At 28.1% G+C, this 19942-nt stretch overlaps 1 protein-coding gene across 1 annotated transcript in view; it reads right to left on the bottom strand.

The window, feature by feature from the left end:
• Positions 1 to 19942, bottom strand: part of side-IV (sidestep IV transmembrane protein) — a 475641-nt gene that overhangs the window by 59288 nt on the left and 396411 nt on the right. The window contains exons 7-9 of the mRNA XM_088044905.1: positions 16761 to 16905; positions 11261 to 11391; positions 6373 to 6532 (exon numbers count right to left, since the gene is read on the bottom strand). Of these exons, the coding sequence (XP_087901031.1) occupies positions 6373 to 6532; positions 11261 to 11391; positions 16761 to 16905 (436 nt within the window). The remainder of the gene's footprint in view (positions 1 to 6372; positions 6533 to 11260; positions 11392 to 16760; positions 16906 to 19942) is intronic.

The raw sequence follows: 19942 nt of genomic DNA, 5'->3' as shown, positions 1-19942 counted from the left end.
TCATTAGCAACGCTGTCATAAAGTCAGTAAAAGATGACTCCCATGGTATCTTATGTGACGACGATAAACACATAGGTTTTAGCAAAGTCGTTATTCTTTGACAAAGACAAGAAAAGACTTTTTTACACGAGAGTAATAAAACTCGCAATAACGCGAGGAACGGCAAAGCGGTTCCGGGAACGTAAACGGAACGTGGCCATGACGGATGCAAAATCACTTCTTTCGATAAAAATTAAATAAATCATCAATGATGTGTTTAGTTAAATAAAATTGAATAAAGTTAAATAAAAAGAATTTTGTAATTTTTTTTAAAGAAATCTAGAAACTCAACATCATGTTACAAAATCGAGAAAATCTTATACATTTGGACCATTTACAATTAATTGTGAAAAATTAAAAAATTAATAAATGCAAAAAAAATCTTGAAGGATCATGAAGGGTCTTAAAGAACCCTAGAAAGGATTCTTATAAAATCCAAACAAACTTATTAAATCCAAGAAAATCTTACGACAGTTCCTGAAAATCTTAGAAACTTTTAAAGAATTTCCAAAGAATCCATAAAATCCTCAAAATCAAAAAATTAGAAGTAAGTCTATCTACTCAACCAATTTTTGAGGAAGTCTAATAAATCTTATTATAGAAAACTCTAGAAAACTCCAAAGAATTTCAGAAGGTTCAAGAAAATTTTGGAAAGAATATTAGAAATTTGAAAACTTAGAACACCATTGAATCTTAAAAAAAAGGAAATTACTCTAGAATTCTAAAGGATTGTATAGAATCTTTAGGAATTTTTGTGAGTCCTGAAAACAATTTAAGGATTTAATTTTTTTTAGAGTTATAAAATTATTACAATTTTTGAGAATTGCAGAAATCTATTCAAAATACAAAAAATTTTTAAACTTCTCAATGAATCCTAGAAAACAGCTGAGAATTCTAATGAATCTCAAATTAACTTATAAATCGAGAGACTATTAAAAAGTTCCTAAAAATTCTAGAATACGAAAATGCTATTTGGATTTCTTACGACTTTTGACACGCCTAACTAACTGCCAAATTTCAAAATTTTAAGACTAGAAACCGATTTTATAGAAATTTTTGATTTTCCGAGGAACTGAAGATTCCAATATTCTAGTTTTAATTTTCTATTTTAGCTAATTTTAAGAACACTTTAGTAAAATTTTGACCATTTTCTTTTTTTGATACTTTGATTGCCTCTGCTAAATTTCAATTTTTTGGACAAAAAACAGATTTAAAAAAAATTACCTAAAGATGAACTAGAAATTTCTAATCATCAAGATCAAGTTTTGTATTTTCGCTAATTTTAAGAATATTGAAATGAACTTGAGAGACTCTTGATATGTATACTAACTCGGCAAAAATTAAAAATTTTTGGACCAAAAACAATTAAAAAAAAAATATTTTAAGACTAACTAAAAATTTCCTAGATTTTAGATTAAATTTCGTATTTTTGCTAATTTTAAAATAACAAAAATGCAATTTAGGCCTTTTACTACTTTTAACACGCTTATTAACTTTGCTATATTTTAAAATTTTTAGACCGAAAACCGATTTTATAAAAATTTTTGACTTTAAAAGAACTTAATTTTTTTTTATTTTCGGCAATTTTTAGAATAATTAGGTAAAATTTGAGCCGTTTGCTATTTTTGTTACGCTTATTGACCGTGTCAAATTTTAAAATTTTTTGACAGGAAAATGATTTTTTTTTAATTTTTAATTATAGGTCGAACAGAAAATTTGCAAGATTCTAAATTAAATTTTGGTTTTTCGCTAATCTTAAAAATGCAAAATTGCAATTTGCGCTTTTTACAGTCTTTAATAAATACACTCACTAATTTTGCAAAATTTTAAAAAAATCGATTTTTTTACAATTTTTGAATTTAGCAGTAACTAAAAATTTACAATATTTTACATTAAATTTCGTATTTTCGTTAATTTTAAAACGACTCGAATGAAATTTAGATTTTTTACTAATTTTGACACGCTTATTAACTTCGCTAAATTTCAAAATTTTAGAACCGCAGACCGATTTTATAGAAATTTTTTATTTAAAAAGAAACAAAAAATTTACAATATACTAGGTAAAATTTTTTATTTTTGCTAATTTTAAGAATATTTAAGTAAAATTTGACCGATTTACTATTTTTGATACGCTTATTGACTCTGCCAAATTTCAAATTTTTTGGAGAAGAAACCAACCGATTTCTTAGAAATTCTTAATTTTAGGTAAAACTAAAAATTTCAAATATTTAACGTTAAATTTTCTAGATTCGCCAATTTTAAGAAAATAAAAATAAAATTTGGCTTTTTTATTACTTTTGATGCGTTTATACTAAAAATTTTAAGCCTTGATGAATCCTAGAAAACCGCAGAGAATTTTAATGAATCTCAAAATTAACTTATAAATCGAGAGACTATTAAAAAGTTCCCAAAAATTCTAGAAATTTTCAAGAACTCTTAGAACTCATAGAATCTAAAAAATTAAAGAAATTCAATCTATGAATAGAATTTGAGGGATATTTAAAAAACCCTAGATAATTTAGAGGTATTTTGGAAATTTCTCAATAACACCAGAAAATCCTATAAAAGGAATCTTGAGAACCTCAAAAAAATTTAAAAAATTGAAAACAATTCTGAAAAAAATCTCTTAAAATCGAAAACCTACAGCACCATCAAATCCTAAAAAAAAATAAAAAAAATACTGCAGAATTCCAGAGGTGTGCAGTTTTAGAAAATGTCATAAAGCAAAAAATCTTTAAAAATTTAAAGTATTCTATTTTTTTTTGACAATTATGGAAAATTACAAAATCGAAGAAAAATTCTGGAAAACTTTAGGTACAGATTTTTACATAATACTAGAAAATCCTGACGCATTTCAAAGAACAATCGAAAACCGCTGAGAATTCTAATAAATCCCGAGTAAATTTATAAAATCTTGGAGAATAATAGGGAATTGGAGTTTAGGCAACTCCAGAAAATTGAAATGATTGAAAAGGAAGAATCTTGTGCAAAATAATACATATACCTATTGAATCCTAAAAAATTAAGGATAATACTATAGAATCTGGTTTCGCAAATTTCAGAAAATGTCATAGATCCAAAAAAATCGTGAAAATTTAAAGAATTCTGCTTTTTTTTAAATTATAAAATAATAAATAAATCATAATTTATAATAAATCTAAATAATTTAAGAAAAAAATCTGGAGAACTACAAAGTTCTTTACATAATGCTAAAAAATTTTCGAGTATCTCGAAAAACCTTAGAAAATCTCTGAGAATTCTGTTTTCTTAATCTTAAATATACTTATAAAATTCTAGAGAATTTTACAGTTCCTGAAAATTCTAGAAAATTTTAGAACTTAATCTATGGAATTCCTGGATACCTAATACCACAGAATCCTATAGATGAACTTCAGAGACCCCCATAAAAATGTAATAAATTCAAAAAAAATCAATAAAGAATCTTAGAAATTTGAAAACGTACAGCACTATTGAATCCTAAAAAAATATGAAAAATCCAGGAAGGGAAAATCCAAGAAGGGCTCTGGAAAATGTAGAAAATGTCTTAAAACCGAAAAATCCTTAAAAATTTGAAATACAAACTTCTATTTTTTTTTTAAATTATGGAAAATTGAAAAACAAAAAAAATCCTTAAGCACTGCAAAATACAAGAAAATTTTGAAGCATTTTGAATCCTCGAAAACCGCTGAGAATTCTAATTTCTCCCAAACCAACTTATGAAATCCTTGAGAATCTTAGAAAGCTTCTGATAGTCTTAGAAAATTTTTGAAAACTAAAGAATACCAATAATCCAAAAGAAAGGATTCTGTGCAAAAGAATATACTAAGTTCTTCCTAAAGTATTTCAGAGAATCCATAGAATTCGCAGAATAAAAATAAAAAGAAACTCAGCCTAGAGATGAAATTTTCGAGAAATCTAAAAAATCCAATTGTAGAAAATTGCGGAAAATATCAGAGAATTACAAAAACTCAAAAAATTGAAAAGAATTCTAAAAAAATCTTAGAAAAAAAATTGGAGAAAATACTGTAGTATTCTAGAGGATTGCACAAAATTCTAAGGAATTCTAATAAATCATAGATGCCCTACGGAAATTTTTGAAAATGTAATAAATCTGATTTTTTCAAATTTAGAGGATGTAAAAAAAATCTTGGAAAACTCTAGACATTTACAAAATATTAGAAAATTCTGGAGGATTTTAAAGAACCCTAGAAAATCGCTGAGAATTCTAATGAACCTCGAAAAAACATAAAATCCTAGAGAATCTTGAAGAGCCGCTGAGAATCGTAGAAAATCTTGAAAAACTTCTTAGAATATCACTAGTGCAAAAAAAGAATTATTCTTAGAGAATCCTAGAGAATCCACGGAATCAAAAAATAAATAAAAAAAACTCAGTTTAGAGCTAAATTTTTCGAAAAATCTAAACAATCTAATTTTACAAAATCCTAGAGAATACCAGAGAATTCCTATAAAAAAACTCCAGAAGACCCCAAAGAATTCAAAAATTCAAAACATTTTTAAAAAAATTAAGGAAAATCTTACAATTAATGAATCCTGGAAACGCCTCAAGAATTTTAGGAATGATTGGCATATTGAGAGTATTTTATATACTTCTAAATGTTCTTGAAGATAAAAATACTAGAAAATCTATTTTAACGAGCCTTAGAAACGGTTGGAAATTCCAAAGAACTTCAAATAAAGTTAATAAAGTTTTAAATTTCTAAAGAATCAGGGAAAAGTACCTGAGATTCTTATAAAACCTTGAGAAGAATTATTGACAGTCGTTAAGATTCTGATTAGAAGTCCTAGAAAATCTATGAAAGTCCCGAAAAATCTATGAAATGGGATCCTCAAGAAATGTGATGGAATTGCATATTTCGCAAATTTTTTGAGAATTCAGGAGAATATCGGAGAATCCTAGAAAATGTTAGATAATTCTAAAGAACCACAAAGTTTCTAAGAGTAAAAATCTTCTAAAAACATCCATAGAATCCAAACAATCAAAAAAATTTGATAAATGTAATAAATACAAACCTGGAAAATTCTTTAAAATCGTAAAAGAACCTAGAAAACTTTACCAATTTTAAGGGTATTCTGAATCTTGAAAAATCGAAAAGATTCAGAGAATGCGAAGCAAAAATCCATAGAATTAAAAGATCATAGAAAATAAGAAATAATCCAAGGAATAAAGCTTTATAAGAATTACAAGAGAATAAAGAATAATAGAAAGAAATACTAAAACAACATAAAAATACACAAATCGATGTTTAAATCGGACCCAGATAATGTGGACAAAAATGCAAAGCATCGAAATATGTAAAAGACTTCAAAAAGTTTGAGAAAATTTGAAAATTATAAGAAGGGACAAATAAATAAAAGAATAAAAAATTAAAAAGAAAGAGAATGACGTTATGCTATATTCAAAAGTTTTCATTTATAAACAATTATTTTTAGAGATTTTCATTCTGACACCAACAATCGTATTGTAATGAAACGCCACCAAAAATAGAAATGAAAATTATGTACCAACTTAAAGCTTGACTTTTAAAGAAAAACTGGAAATGTAAACTATAAAATGGAAAATAGCATCTAAAACTTATTGTAGACCAATTCCAGCACTTGTTTGTTCTACCGCGGCTCGCGGCCGAATTTCGTACTCGTGCTGAAACATCGGCAATTCTGCAACTTGTTTTCAAATATACGCTTTAAAAAACAATAAAACATGTCAAATTGCGAAAAGCGTAGTCATTTTTAAGCGATAAAAATTCCACGTTTCCTCTCCATACGGGAACAGAAAATATTTATGCTTCGACAAAGAAAACGTTCATCAGATATTGAACAAGTTTGGGCGTGGGCGTTGAATACGCAAAAAACGCAATAAAACATTCCATACCACCGAATTTCCAGAATGTTTGTCGTTTGAAAAATAATAAATCTTTATCAATATTCTGAATTTACTATTAGTTTAACAGTGAAACTAAATCGAACTGGAAACACACATGCATGGCGAACAGAAAATAAAATTGCCTTCAATTTTCCTTTACAATCTAAAAGAAATTTTTCGAGCGAGCGCGAATTCTAGTGAACTGACCCGATTAAATCAATCGCCGGTTAAATTTGGGCAGTTGATCAAAGTGCTTGAACAAGGCAATTTCCTTATAACGTTCCTCGAGTTTCACTTTATTCCCACATATTTGCAAAATGGAATCGAGAAGCGTATTTTCAATATTCAACAAAGCATTTTCAGCGAGAGCGTCGAGTTCTCGGGTGCACCCGTGTAGAAGTGTCGATTGAATAAGTAAACGATAATCTAATTTGAAAAAACTTTGCACTTACATCTGACAATAAGTTGGACGGGGTTACTGCCGCTTTTACCTTCGACGTTCGTCGCCATGCAAGTGTAAGCGCCCCCTGTGGCTCGGGTTACACTTTGGAGAACCAAACTTTGGTCGCTCATGATCACTCCGCTGGTGACGTTTTGGAATATTTCTCCGCCCTGGGAAAGTAAAAGCTCTATAGTATAACAATGCGGACGTGTTCGAACGAAATAAATAAGTAGGCAGGTCATGACTTTCTTCCGTTGGCTGCACTGGAAAACAATGGACAAATGACAACTCAAAAGGGTTTAAATCAACATACCATTGAAAGTCATAGCATTCCTTGATACTTTCAGGGTCTCATTTAAATCTAATAAATTTCAAGTTCATGAATTTAAAGCGTTCGAAAAATTAATAATAAATATGATTATTAAAAATGTAGAGCATTATAAGGTAAGATAGAAAAGGGAGATGGAAATAATATCTAGAGCAAATCTGAACAGATTATCTAGAAGAAACCTGAAGACAATCTTGAAAGAATCTTCACGAAATATAGTCGAAATCTAAATAGAGAAGAAGTGCTAAAAAAACATCTAGAAAATCTAAGAAAAAAATCCAAATTGCGTATCTGGAAAGTATCTAAAAAATATCGACAGAGCTTCTAAAAAGTATCTAATAAAGCGTGGGAGAGAAACTAAAAAAAATGTCTAGAAAGTTAGTAAAAAGATAAAAAGATAATATAGAGAAGGAATATGGAAATAATATCTGGAAGTAATTAGGTTAGATTATCTAGGAAAAACCTGAATACAATCTAGAAATAATCTTCACGAAATATAGTGGAAATCTAGATTGAGAAAAAGTGCTAGAGAAAAATGCAAATCTAAAAAGAAATCTAAAGTGTGATCTAAAAAAAATTCCGACATATGTCGTATATAAAAAAATCTAAAAAAAGTGTCAGAAAAAAACTGGAAAATATATCAAGAAGAAAATCAAAGAAATGACCAAAGGATAATAAATATAAAGAAGAAATCTGGAAATAATATCTAGAGAGAATCTGGGCAGATTATCTAGAAGAAACCTGGAAACGATTTCTAGAGAATTTTTATGAAATATGTATAGTGCTTAGCTAGATAGAAATGAAAAGAGAAGGTCAAGAAAATTTTAAAAAATCTAAAGTGTGTATCTGGAAAGTATCTATCAAAAATATCGACAGAGCTTCTAAAAGCATCTAAAAAAGCGTCGGAGAGAAACTAGAAAAAATATCTAGAAAGTTAAAGAAAAAATAAAAAGATAATATAATTTGGAAATAATATCTAGAAATAATCTGGACAGATTATCTAGGAAAAACCTGAAAATAATGTAGAAATTTTCACGAAACATAGTGGAAATCTAGATTGAGAAGAAATGCCAGAAAAATTGCAAATCTAAAAAAAATCTAAAGTGTGATCTAGAAATAAATTTGGCATATGTAGTATATAAAAATATCTAAAAAAATGTCAGAGAAAAACTGGAAAAAATATCAAGAACAAAATCAAAGAATTGACCAAAGGATAATAAATATAAAGAATAAATCTAGAAATAATATCTAGAGAGAATCTGGCCAGATTATCTAGAAGAAACCTAGAAACGATTTCTAGAGAATTTTTATGAAATATGTATAGTGCTTATCTAGATAGAAATGAAAAGAGATGGTCAAGAAAATTTAAAAAAATCTAAAGTGTGTATCAGGAAAGTATCTATCAAAAATATCGACAGAGCTTCTAAAAAGCGTCGGAGAGAAACTAGAAAAAATATCTAGAAAGTTAGTGAAAAATCTAATGTGTAATCTAGAAAAAATTTCGGCATTTGTAGTATAAAAAAAATCTAAAGAGTGTCGGAGAAAAACTGGAAAACATTTCAAGAAGCAATCTGGAAATGATATCTAAAGAGAATCTGGCCAGATTATCTAGAAGAAACCTGGAAACGATTTCTAGAGAATTTTTATGAAATAAGTATAGTGCTAATCTAGATAGAAATGAAAAAAGAAGGTCAAGAAAATCTAAAAAAATTTAAAGTGTGTATCTGGAAAGTATCTATAAAATTATTGACAGAGCTTTTAAAACAATCTAAAAATGCCGGAGAGAAACTGGAAGATATGTCTAGAAGAGAGCTATTCAAACTATATTATATAGATGGAATCTGAAAATAATATCTAAAGGGAGTCTAGAAATATTATCTAGAGAGAATCTGGAAATCTGTAATATCAAGAAGGAGTCTGGACTGATTATCTAGAAGAAACTAGAAGACTATTTAGAGATAACCTACACGAAGAAATGTCAAAGAGCATGTCAAGAAATTCTGAAGAGACTCTAAAATGAATCTAAAAAGAGTGTAGGAGAAAAACTGGAAAAAATATTTAGAAGACAACTAGAGAAATTATCAAAAGATAATGTAGACAAGAAATCTGGACAAATTATCGATAAGAAACCTGAAGAGAGTCTAGAAAGAATCTACACGAGATATAGTGTGAATTTAGATAGAGAAGAAGTGGCAAAGAAAATGTTAAGAAGATCTAAAGAGAATTTAAGGTGTTTATCTAGAGGTATCTAAAAAAAGAGGCACATAGAAACTGTATAGAATTTCTAGACAAAACCAGAAAAAAAATCAAAAAATAATAAAGAGAAAAAATCTGGAAACAATATCTAGCCAGAATTTTGATATATTGTGTACAAAAAAAAAACACAAGAAAATCTGGAAAGAATCTTTACCAAATATAGTGTCAATCTCGATCGGGAAAATTTTTCAAAAAAATCTAAACTGAATCTAAAATATGTATCTAAAAGTATTTAGAGACAATACTACAGTGCACTTAAAAAAATCCAAAAACGGTACTAGAAAAAATATCAAAAAATTCTCTTCAAACAGAATTAAAAGAGAAAATCAAATGAACTAATGAGAATCTATAGAGGGAAGTCAGAAACAGATCCAAAAATTAAAAAAAAACCTAGAAAGAATTTAGAAGAAATCTAATCGCAGCAAATCAAAAAAGTATCAAAAATGAATATCTATATCTATAGAGACTCTAAACAAAATCTAAAGAGGATCTAACAAGAGACTACTAGAGAAAACTGAGACAAAGATTAAAGAGGAACATTTGAAGAAAATCAAAAAGAATCAAAATGAAAACAGAATCTAAAGAGGATAATTAATATCCAGAGAAAATTTCTAGAAGAAACCTGCAGAGAGTCTAAAAAATTTTAATGAAAATCTAATTGTAAAATGAGCCTTTCGAAAAATTGTATAGTGTCAGATAGAAATTTGAAAAAATCTTAATAGAGTCGACAAAATAATATCAATAGAGAATAAGAAGAAAATAAAAAAACAAAATGAGAATCTAGAGAAAACATCTACATGAAATCTGGAAAAATTATCTAAAAGAAACTAGAGAGAATTTTGAAAAAAAATCTATAAAGATTGTAAATCTTTAAATCTAAAGAAAATTTAGGATTTAAAAAGGATCTGAAGAAAATGGAAATGGAAATGGAAATGAGTACACAAAATTAAACTGGTAATATAACTCACCACATGCAAGAACTTTTTTTTATGAAAACAATTCCAAAAAGCTTTTGTTCTCGTATTAAAAATCAATGAAAATTTGGATTATTAAAATGCGATTTCGAAAAAAAGAATTAACGAAAAGTGTTGCAAATGGTGAGTTCTTTTCCCACTTTAATTTTGTGTACTTATTTTAATAACAGCCTGTATGAGTACAGGCAATATGGAAAATTTGTCTAGGAAAAATTGGAGATAGATTCAAGAGTAAAGATAGAATAAAATAAAATTCAAAGAAAATTTAAAGAATATAAAGAAGGTCTAGAGAAGACATACAGAATGTCCCAGATCGCTCGCACTTTCTTTTAATGGAAAATTCTCCATCACAATCTGAGTTGATTGCCGTATTCAGATTTTGAAGGAAAATTCCTCATTAAAAAGAAGTGCGAGTGTGCTGGGACACCTGTATGCAGGAAATCTAGAAAGTCTAGGGAAAACTAGACCAATTTTGAGAGAAAATCTATAGAGAATGTGAAGAGAAGAAGCAAAAAAATAATGGTGATCTAGAGAAAACTTATAGAAAATCTGAAAAGAATATATAGAAGAAACTTTTAGGGAAATTTAAGATCTAAATTACAGAGTCTAAAGTTGTAGCAATAAAACACTTTAAAATATTGATGGTGAAAATCTAGCAATCTCAGATCTAGAAATTGATCATTTGAAGCTCTTGTTGTTTATGTTGGAGCCAAAACTGTAGAATCTAAGACGTCGCGGGCTGAAATGGGAATTAACCAAAAATCGTTTAATAATGGCTTATTTTAGCACAATTTTTACTGTTACAATAAAAAGTCAAAAATCGTTTAGGAACGAAAGTTAGGTGCCAACATTAGAAGAAAAATTTGCAGTTTGTGCTGGAATATAGGCCATTTTTCAACTTGTTTTACAATATCCTATTCTACCACGCATCTCTGCCGTTCGTACAACAAACTTCTTTCATTTTCCGCTTTCCACACTTATCTATTAACTGACTAAATACACAACATAAAACAACAAGAAACACAAAACGATAATAAAAAAGTTATAAAAAACAAGACCGGAAGCTTCAGAATGTTTTAGGAAAACTCTCAACTGAATGAAACTATAAGTGTAAAGTTTTCCCCGCTCTTCACATTCTTCAGTAAGTACACAATTTGATGAAATTTCTGAAATTATGATAAAAAGCCAGGTAAGCACCACAAGCCGCGATTTGTGTTCATTGCTCTCTTCTGTCGAATATACGCGCATAAAAGTCTATTCAACAAGTAATATGAAAGAGTTTCCGAAGTTTTCAGCCTCCACCACCAAGTTTGAAGGAAGTTGTTTTCTTAAATACTTACGTTGTGGAACCAAGAAAGTTTGTAAGCTTTGGGGTTGGCCCGGATATTGCATTCGAAATAAACGTCGTCACCTTCTTTGATGTCGTCCGGGTTTAGCGTCGAGCCCATTTTTAGCGTCACCACCGGGACATCTACAATAAAGCTTAACATTAATTAACGGGAAAACTTTTTTTCAACAGACCGTTAAACGCGACGGAAACATTTTCCGCCGCTTCTTAGAGAAATAATCCTAAGAATGTCATGTATGAAAAGATGTCAAAGTGTGCACATCACAACGTCTCTCAGAGCATCTAATACTCTTTAGGACGAAACAAGTCTGTATTAATTCAGCAGAGTCAAAGCGGGAAAGCGCATTTTCTTCAGTGATTTCAAAACCTACAGGCTTGCTGTTTCAATTCGACAAAGACTTTGGATGGGAAAACCACGCAAAAAAATAACAGCAAGCGTTCTGGGACATCCTGTATGTCTTCTCTAGACCTTCTTTATGTTCTTTAAATTTTTTTTAAATTTTATTTTATTCTATTTTTACTCTATAGGTAATCTCTCGAATCTTTTTCCAGTTTTTCCGAGACAAATTTTCCAGGTTGCCTATACCTATACAGAGTGTTATTAAAATAAGTACACAAAATTAAACTAGGGTGAGAATTCACCATTTGCAACAATTTTTCTTAATTTTTTTTTCTTCGAAATTTTATTTTAATAAACCAAATTTTTATTGATTTTTAATTCAAGAACAAAAGCTTTTCGGATTTGTGTTTATGAATAAAAGTTCTTGCATATGGTGAGTTCTATTACCAGTTTAATTTTGTGTACTCATTACCATTTCCTTTTCCATTTTCTTTAGATCCATTTTAAATCCAAAATTTTCTTCAGATTCTCTTTTGATTCAATTTATTCAATTTTCTCTAGTTTTTTTCAGATAATTTTTCCAGATTTCCTGTACATGTTTTCTCTATATTCTCGTTTTGTTTTCTTTATTTTTTTCATATTCTCTATTGATATTCTCTTGTCGCCTTTATTAAGATTTTTTTCGAATTTCTATCTGACACTATACAATTTTTCCAGAGACTCATTTTATAATTAGATTTTCATTAAATTTTTTTTAGAATGCAGGTTTTTTCTAGAAATTTTCTATGGATACTATTCTCCTAACATTCTGTTTTGATTTTAATTCTTTTTGATTTTCTTCAAATGTTCCTCTTTGATTTTTGTTTTAGTTTTCTCCAGTAGTTTTTTTTTTCATTTTTGTTAAGATGCTTTGTCGATACTATTTTTATCGAAATTCTCTCTGGCAATTCTTATTGTTCCGTTCACATTTTCTCAAAATTCTTTACTGGTTCTTTTACTATAAATATATTTTTATCAGCTTCTTTGTAGACATCTTCTATGGATTTTCTTTTAGTTCTCTTTAGAACTCTTGTTAGATCCTTTTTAGTTTTTGTTTAGATTCTCTATAGATATTCATTTTTGATACTCTTAATATTTCTTCTAAATTGTTTCTAGTTTTATCAAAGTATTTTTTCCAGATTCATTTAATAATTTTTGGATCTCTTTCTGACTTCCCTCTATAGATTCTCATTAGGTCATTAGATTTTCTCTTGCTATTATTCTGTTTGAAACGAATTTTTAGATATTCTTTCCAGTTTTTCTCCAGTACCTGTTTTGAATTTTCAAAAATGCACTGTAATATTGTCTCTAGATACTTTTAGATTCAGTTTCCCGCCGCTTCTTAGAGAAATAATCCTCCGAATGTCATGTATGAAATGATGTCAAAGTGTGCACATCACAAAGTCTCTCAGAGCATCTAATACTCTTTCGGACGAAACAAGTCTGTATTAATTCAGCAGAGTCAAAGCGGGAAAGCGCATTTCCTTCAGTGATTTCAAAACCTACAAGCTTGCTGTTTCAATTCGACAAAGACTTTGGATGGGAAAACAACGCAAAAAATAACATGAACATTACAGCAGTTAGGAGGACTGGAGAAATGGATTATAGAGCTACATTTTATTAGATAAGAGAGTTTCGCTAGAGGATGGTCTGCTTCGAAACAGTGCCATAAGTCGAATCCCTGGAGTGTTCATATTACATGTGTTTTGCACGTAATCATCTGATACGAGTATGTGGGGATATTAGGCTAATAATTCTGATCATTCCAAAGCTGCTATAAAGGCTGTAATGCAAAATGTGTCTATTGTCGTCAACAATTTTGGAATTTGACAAGTTTATTAAGGAAGTTGAAATTGTAACTTCATTAAATTTCAAGATTATTTAAATTTAATATTGTTTTTTTCACTACTAGCTTCCGTATTGTGAAATTAAATTTCTCTTCTACAAGTAGATAATGAGAAGCGTATTTCGGGTTGCCTACGTTAAGCCAAAAAATTACTTCTTGGAAATGGAGATATACGCCAAATTAGGCTAGTGGTTAAATATATTTTTAAACCACAAGGAAGACTTTTCTGACCCTCGTTTTCCAATTTGCCTCGATCCTTTGGATCTCGGGAAATAAGAACGCTCGAGCCAGACAAGCGTATTCTCATCTTTGGTGTACAAATATTATTCATAACTTTTAGGTACAGCAAATAATAAATGTAGTCACCTCTGTAAATTTTTGTTCAAACTTCGCAAATATTTTTAAAATTTTCAATAATTCTGATTCTTTTTTTTTCCTCTGACAAGTTTAATAAACATAATATAATTAATAAAATTTAATTAGAAAAATTTTTTTTGGAAATATTTTGAAATTTAAGTTGCTGGTTTGTTTTCGTAAAAAAAATTAATTTTTTTTTTGAATTTAATAATTTTAGCCTAATAGAGTAGACTAAAATAGTAACTTTGGCAAATTTGAAATTTATTACAAATTACAAATTACCAACAAAAATCCAACAAAAGAAAAAACCAACCAAAATTTTTGACTATTTCCAAAAATATCGGTGGTAATTTGTGATTTGTAATAAATTTCAAAAAAAAGCAAAAACAACCAAAATTTTTGACTATTTCCAAAAATATCTGTGGTAATTTGTAAATTACAAAAAACGAACGAGAATTCAAAAGAAATTAAAAAATCCAACAAAAGAAAAACCAGGCAAAATTTTTGACTATTTCCAAAAATATCTGTGGTAATTTGTAATTTGTAAAAGAAAAACCAACCAAAATTTTTGACTATTTCCAAAAATATTTGTGGTAATTTGTAATTTGAAATTTATTACAAGAAAAACCAACCAAAATTTTTGACTATTTCCAAAAATATCTGGTAATTTGTAATTTGAAATTTATTACAAAAAAATTTGAAATTTATTACAAACTACAAAATACCACAGATATTTTTGAAAATAGTCAAAAATTTTAGTTGGTTTTTCTTTTGTTGGATTTTTTAATTTCTTTTGAATTGTCGTTTATTTTTTATGATTCTGTTTCATAGTTTTTTCCATGATTCTCTCATATTTTCTTTAAATTTCCATCGATTTTACTGTATTTTTGTTATTTTTTTCGATTATTTTAACTTCTCTTAGATTTTTGAATTTTGTAGATTTTCTTAGATTTTCTAAGATTCTATTTATTAATTTTCTGAAGTTATCATTTATTCTCCTTCATATTCTCTTAAATTCATTTGTTTGCTGTCGATTTTATTCAATTCTTGTATATTTTGCCAATTTTCTTAAATTTTCTGATTATTTTTTTTTATTTTTTAAGTTATATATAGTTTATTTTCTTTGATTGTCTGATATTTCCTTTTTGGTTAAACCTTACAGGTTTCTTTGCCAACAATAAACATTACTTACTTACTTACTTACTTACTTACTTACTTTAATTTTCTTGTATTGCTGTTGATTTTGTAGTTTTTTTATATTTCATTAGATTTTTGTTTTAGTTTTTTTTTTTCGAGTTTTTTAAACTTTTTTGATTGTGTTGTTTTTCAAGTTTCTTCGATTTTATAAGATTCTATGATTGGATTTTCTTATCTAATAGTTTATTATCTTTGATTCTGTCATATTCTCTTAACCTTTCTTGCAAGTCGTTGATTTTTTAGATTTTTTTTTATTACGTTTGATTCTTTTGTATTTTTGTCAATTTTCTAGGATTCTTTAAGATTTCATACGTACATTTCTTTGATTCTCGTTTTTTTCTCTTTTTAATTCAATCCTTGCCTCTTAAATGCTTTTTATTCGCTGCTTTTTTGTATGATTTTAGATTCTCTTGGACTTTTGTATATTTTTGTCATTTTTTTCGCATTCTTTAAAATTCCCTTATCTAAATTATTCTTTATTCTTTTTGATTCTCTCATATTCCCTCATATTTTCTTAAATTCTCTCTATTGTAATTTTTCTTAGATTCTCTACTATTCTATTACTAAATTTTCTTAAATTATTCTTATTTAATCTTTTTGTTTTTCTCATAGTGAAAGAAGACTAATTTTAAAATTTTTATTCTAAAAATAAACCAAAAATTCCTGAAAGAAATATTAAAACTTGTATTTATGGTAACTTTGACGCCACAGTAACTAAATTTGGGGAGTTTACTATCTCACCCCAACTGATTAACTTCAACAAATTTAAAAAATTTCGACTAAAAGAATCTATTTTTGAAAATTTTTATTTAGGGATGAACTAAAAACTACAAGAAATTATGTTTTAAAGGCTTTAACTTTGGCAATTTTAACGACACAACGATAAAATTTAGGGAAGTTGGTAATTTTGAGTTGCTTAATAAGTGTGTCAAATTTCAAAATTGTACGTCAAACAAGACAAATTTTGAAATTTTGTATACTAAAGATGAACCAAAATTTCCAAAAAACATTAAAGCTTGTATTTATGGCAATTTTGACGCCACAGTTACTAAATTTGAGGAGTTTACTAATCTAAGCCAACTGATTATTCGTACTCTGCAAAATTGCAAAATTGTAGAACTGAAGAAACAAATTAAAAAGAATATGTTTTGAGGATAAATCAAAAACATAAAAGAATATGTAAAGGGCTGTAATTTCGGTAATTTCAACGCCACACCAATCAAATTTGGGGACGTCAGTAACTTAGTACTTTTTAAGTGTGTCAAATTTCAAAATTGTAAGTCAAGCAAGCCAAATTTTAAAATTTTGTATTCTAAAGATGAACAAAAAATTTTCAAAAAAATTTCAAACACTTGTAATTTTAGTAGTTTAAACTCCACAGCAATGAAATTTGGAAAAGTTACGAATTTTGATTTAGTTATTAACTGTGCCAACTGTCAAAATTATAGAGCGAAAGGAACTGCTTTAACATATTCAATATTTTGAATGAAGTTGTCAATAATATGTATACTGTGTTGCCTAAGCACACATTTTCTCAAGAGTTTCTACACAGATAAAACAAACACTCTGTATTTAATTCCGAACCTATTATAACCCAACAAATCGCCTTTTAACGAGCCCCTTCAAAAACCACGTAAAGTTGACTTTAAAGAAACGTTCTACAATTTATCGTCCTCTCAAGAATGATTTTTGAAGAGAATAAATATAACTTACAATGGACGTTTAATCTCCACTTGTCCTCCAGCGCGCTATCGGAGATGGACGGGTTCTCGGCTCGGCAGGTCAAGTATTTGCCATCGTCATCGATCACCGGAGCAAACGTTAAAATACTCAGACTCTGGTTGTTTTGTTCTGAAAACTAAATACAAGATTAAAAATGTTGAAGAACTTTCCATTGGTGGTAACGAAGATAAACTTTAACGGATTAATATTTTACCAAGCAATTAGACGCTGGGAAAAGTTACCTGCGTTGAGGTCGCACAGATTGCAGTTCTTGATAGGAACGTGAAAGAATTTTCAATAGTGTGAAGGTTAAAAACTGTGGAGGTGATGGAAAGTAGGAATAAAGAAGAGATTTAAAGATTGGAGGATGTTTAACAAAATTAATAATTTTAAGAAACTTGCGTTTCTGAGGATTTAGAGGACTAATTATATCATTCAGCAATTCGATTTTTAAATTGATAAAATCTAAGAATCCGAATAATTTATAACAAAATCTTGGAACCTCTTCTAAAAAATTAAAAATTTCAAAAAATAAAATAATATCGGAAACCTCATAAATTTAGAATTTCAGATTCTATGAAATTTAAGAAATTTTAAAAGACTAGACAATATAAAATCAGTCGTTTCTGCGCTAAAATTTCGAAATTTGGCTCAACAAATGAGAAAGTTTAAACTTATAATATTCCTTTGATAGCTGTGGTGTTAAAATTAGGAAAATTACAGCTCTTAACACATTTTTTCAAAAAGTTTTCGTTCATCCTCTGAATGAAAAAATTAAAAATTTGTCTTTCTTGGTTTATAATTTTGTCCGTTGCGAGAGTTAATAAACAAGTCCAAATTATTAACCTCACTAAATTAGAATGCTTGTCTTTTATGGTTCATAATTTTGCAATTTTGCAGGGTTAATATGCAAGTCTAAATTAGTAATCTCCCCCCATTTTACTGCTGTGGTGTAAAAATTATCAAAGTTATTGCTTTTGATACATTTTTTCAGCAATTTGTGGTTTATTTTGAAATTAAAATAATCGAAAATTTGCCACTTTTGGTCTATAATTTTGTAAATTAGCATAATTAAAAGCAAGTCTAATTTAGTAACCATTTCGAATTTGATTGCTGTGACGTCAAAATTACCAGAGTTGCACCCCTAATAAAAAATTCGCAGTTTTTGATTTATCCAAAAAAATAAAAAATCTTAAAATTTGTCTCTTTAGCTCTGCAATTTTGAAATTTAGCTCAGTTAATATGCAAGTCTAAATAACTAACCTCCCTAAATTTGATTGCTGTGGGGTTAAAACTACAAGAGTAGCAACCTTTATCAGTTTTTTAAGTAGTTTGTAGTTCAACCTCAAAATAAAAAAATCAAAAATTTGTTTTTTTCGGTTCATAATTTCGCAATTTAGCATTATTAACAAGCAAGTCTAATTTAGTAACTTCTCCAAATTTGATTGCTGTGACGTCAAAATTACCAGAGTTATACCCCTAATAAAAAATTTGCAGTTTATGGTTTATCCAAAAAATAAAAAAAAATTGTCTGTTTAGCTCTATAATTTATAAAATTTGGCTCAGTTAATATGCAAGTCTTAATAATTAACCTCCTTAAATTTGATTGCTCTGGTGTTAAAATTACCAGAGTTACAACTCTTAACAATTATTCTTTTAGTAGTTTTTGGGTTGACCTAAAAAAAAATCAAAAATTTGTTTTTTTCTGGTTTATAATTTTGCAATTTGGGAAAGTTAATAAGCAAGTCAAAGTTAGTAACTTTCCCAAATTTGATTGTTGTGGTGTTAAAATTGCCAGTTATTACCTTTATCACATTTTTTCAAAAGTTTTTGATTCAACCACAAAACAAAAAACTCCAAAATTTGGTTTTTTTTTTGGTTTATAATTTTGCAGCAGGGTTAATAATCAAGTCTAGATTAGTAATTCCCCCTCATTTCATTGCTGTGGCATTAAAATTACCAGAGTTACATCTTTAATAAAGAATTCGCTGTTGTTGATTCATACAAAAATTTTTAAAAATTTTAAAATTGCCGCTTTAGCTTTATAATTTTGAAATTTGGTTCGGTGAATATGCAAGTCTAAATTACTTCCAATTTTCGTTGTTGTGCTGTTAAAATTACTAGAACTACAAGCTATATTCGATAATTTTAGTTGACTATCATCTCCAGAATACAAAACTTTTAAAGTTTTATTGTTTTACCGACAATTTTGCAATTTGACACAGTTGATGGGCAACCCCAAATAACTAACCTCCATAAATTTCATTGTTTTGACATTAACATTAACGGAGTTGCACTCCTCAACACAATTTCTCAAAAGTTTTTGGTTAAATTCCAAAATAAAAAATTCAAAAATTTGAGTTTTTTGGTCTACAGTTTTACAATATATGTATAAGAATTAATATGCAGATCTAAGTTAGTAGCCTCTCCAAATTTGATTGTTGTAGCGTTAAAATTACACCCTTGGTAAGAAAATTAGCAATTTTTGACTCATCTAAAAAATATTGTTTTTTATTTAAAACTAGCTTTTGCTCTATATTTTTGACATTTGAACCCGTTGATAAAGAAATTTTAATTAGTAATTTCCTCAAATTTGACAGCAGTGGCGTTCAAATTACCAAAGTTACATATTAAAGAAAAAAAAATGCAGTTTTTGGTTCATCCAAAAGATATATTTTTTAAATTTGGCAAATTTTTGGATTAAAATTTTAAAATTTTTCTAAGTAATAACCAAGTCTAAATTTGCAACTTTCCCAATTTTCGTTGTTGTGCTTATTGTACCAAATTTACAAGCTATTCTTTTTTTTTGAAATTTTCAGTCCGGGTTCAGAATATAAAATGCCAAAATTTTTTTTTTAGCCAAAAATTTTGCAATTTGGCACGCTTAATAAGCAACTCCAAATATTTAATCTTCTCAAATTTGGTTTCTGTTGTGTCTAAATTACCAGAGTTACAGCTCTTAACACATTTTTTCAAAAGTTTTTGGTTTATTCTCAAAGTTAAACAATACAAAATTTTACTCTTACGGTCTATAATTTTACACTTTAGCTCACTTAATAAACAAGACTAAATTAATAACTTCAATTTTCATTGTTTTGTTGTTAGATACAAAATTTTTAGTCTATCCTCAAAATAAAAAAAATTCAAAATTAGACTTATACCTGTAGAATTAT

This window comes from Gnatocerus cornutus, chromosome 1, assembly GCF_029298725.1.
Source record: "Gnatocerus cornutus isolate USDA-ARS CGAHR chromosome 1, icGnaCorn1.1, whole genome shotgun sequence".
Lineage (NCBI taxonomy): Eukaryota > Metazoa > Arthropoda > Insecta > Coleoptera > Tenebrionidae > Gnatocerus > Gnatocerus cornutus.
Note: the sequence above shows the minus strand (reverse complement) of the source record. Positions and strands in the feature narration are given on the sequence as shown.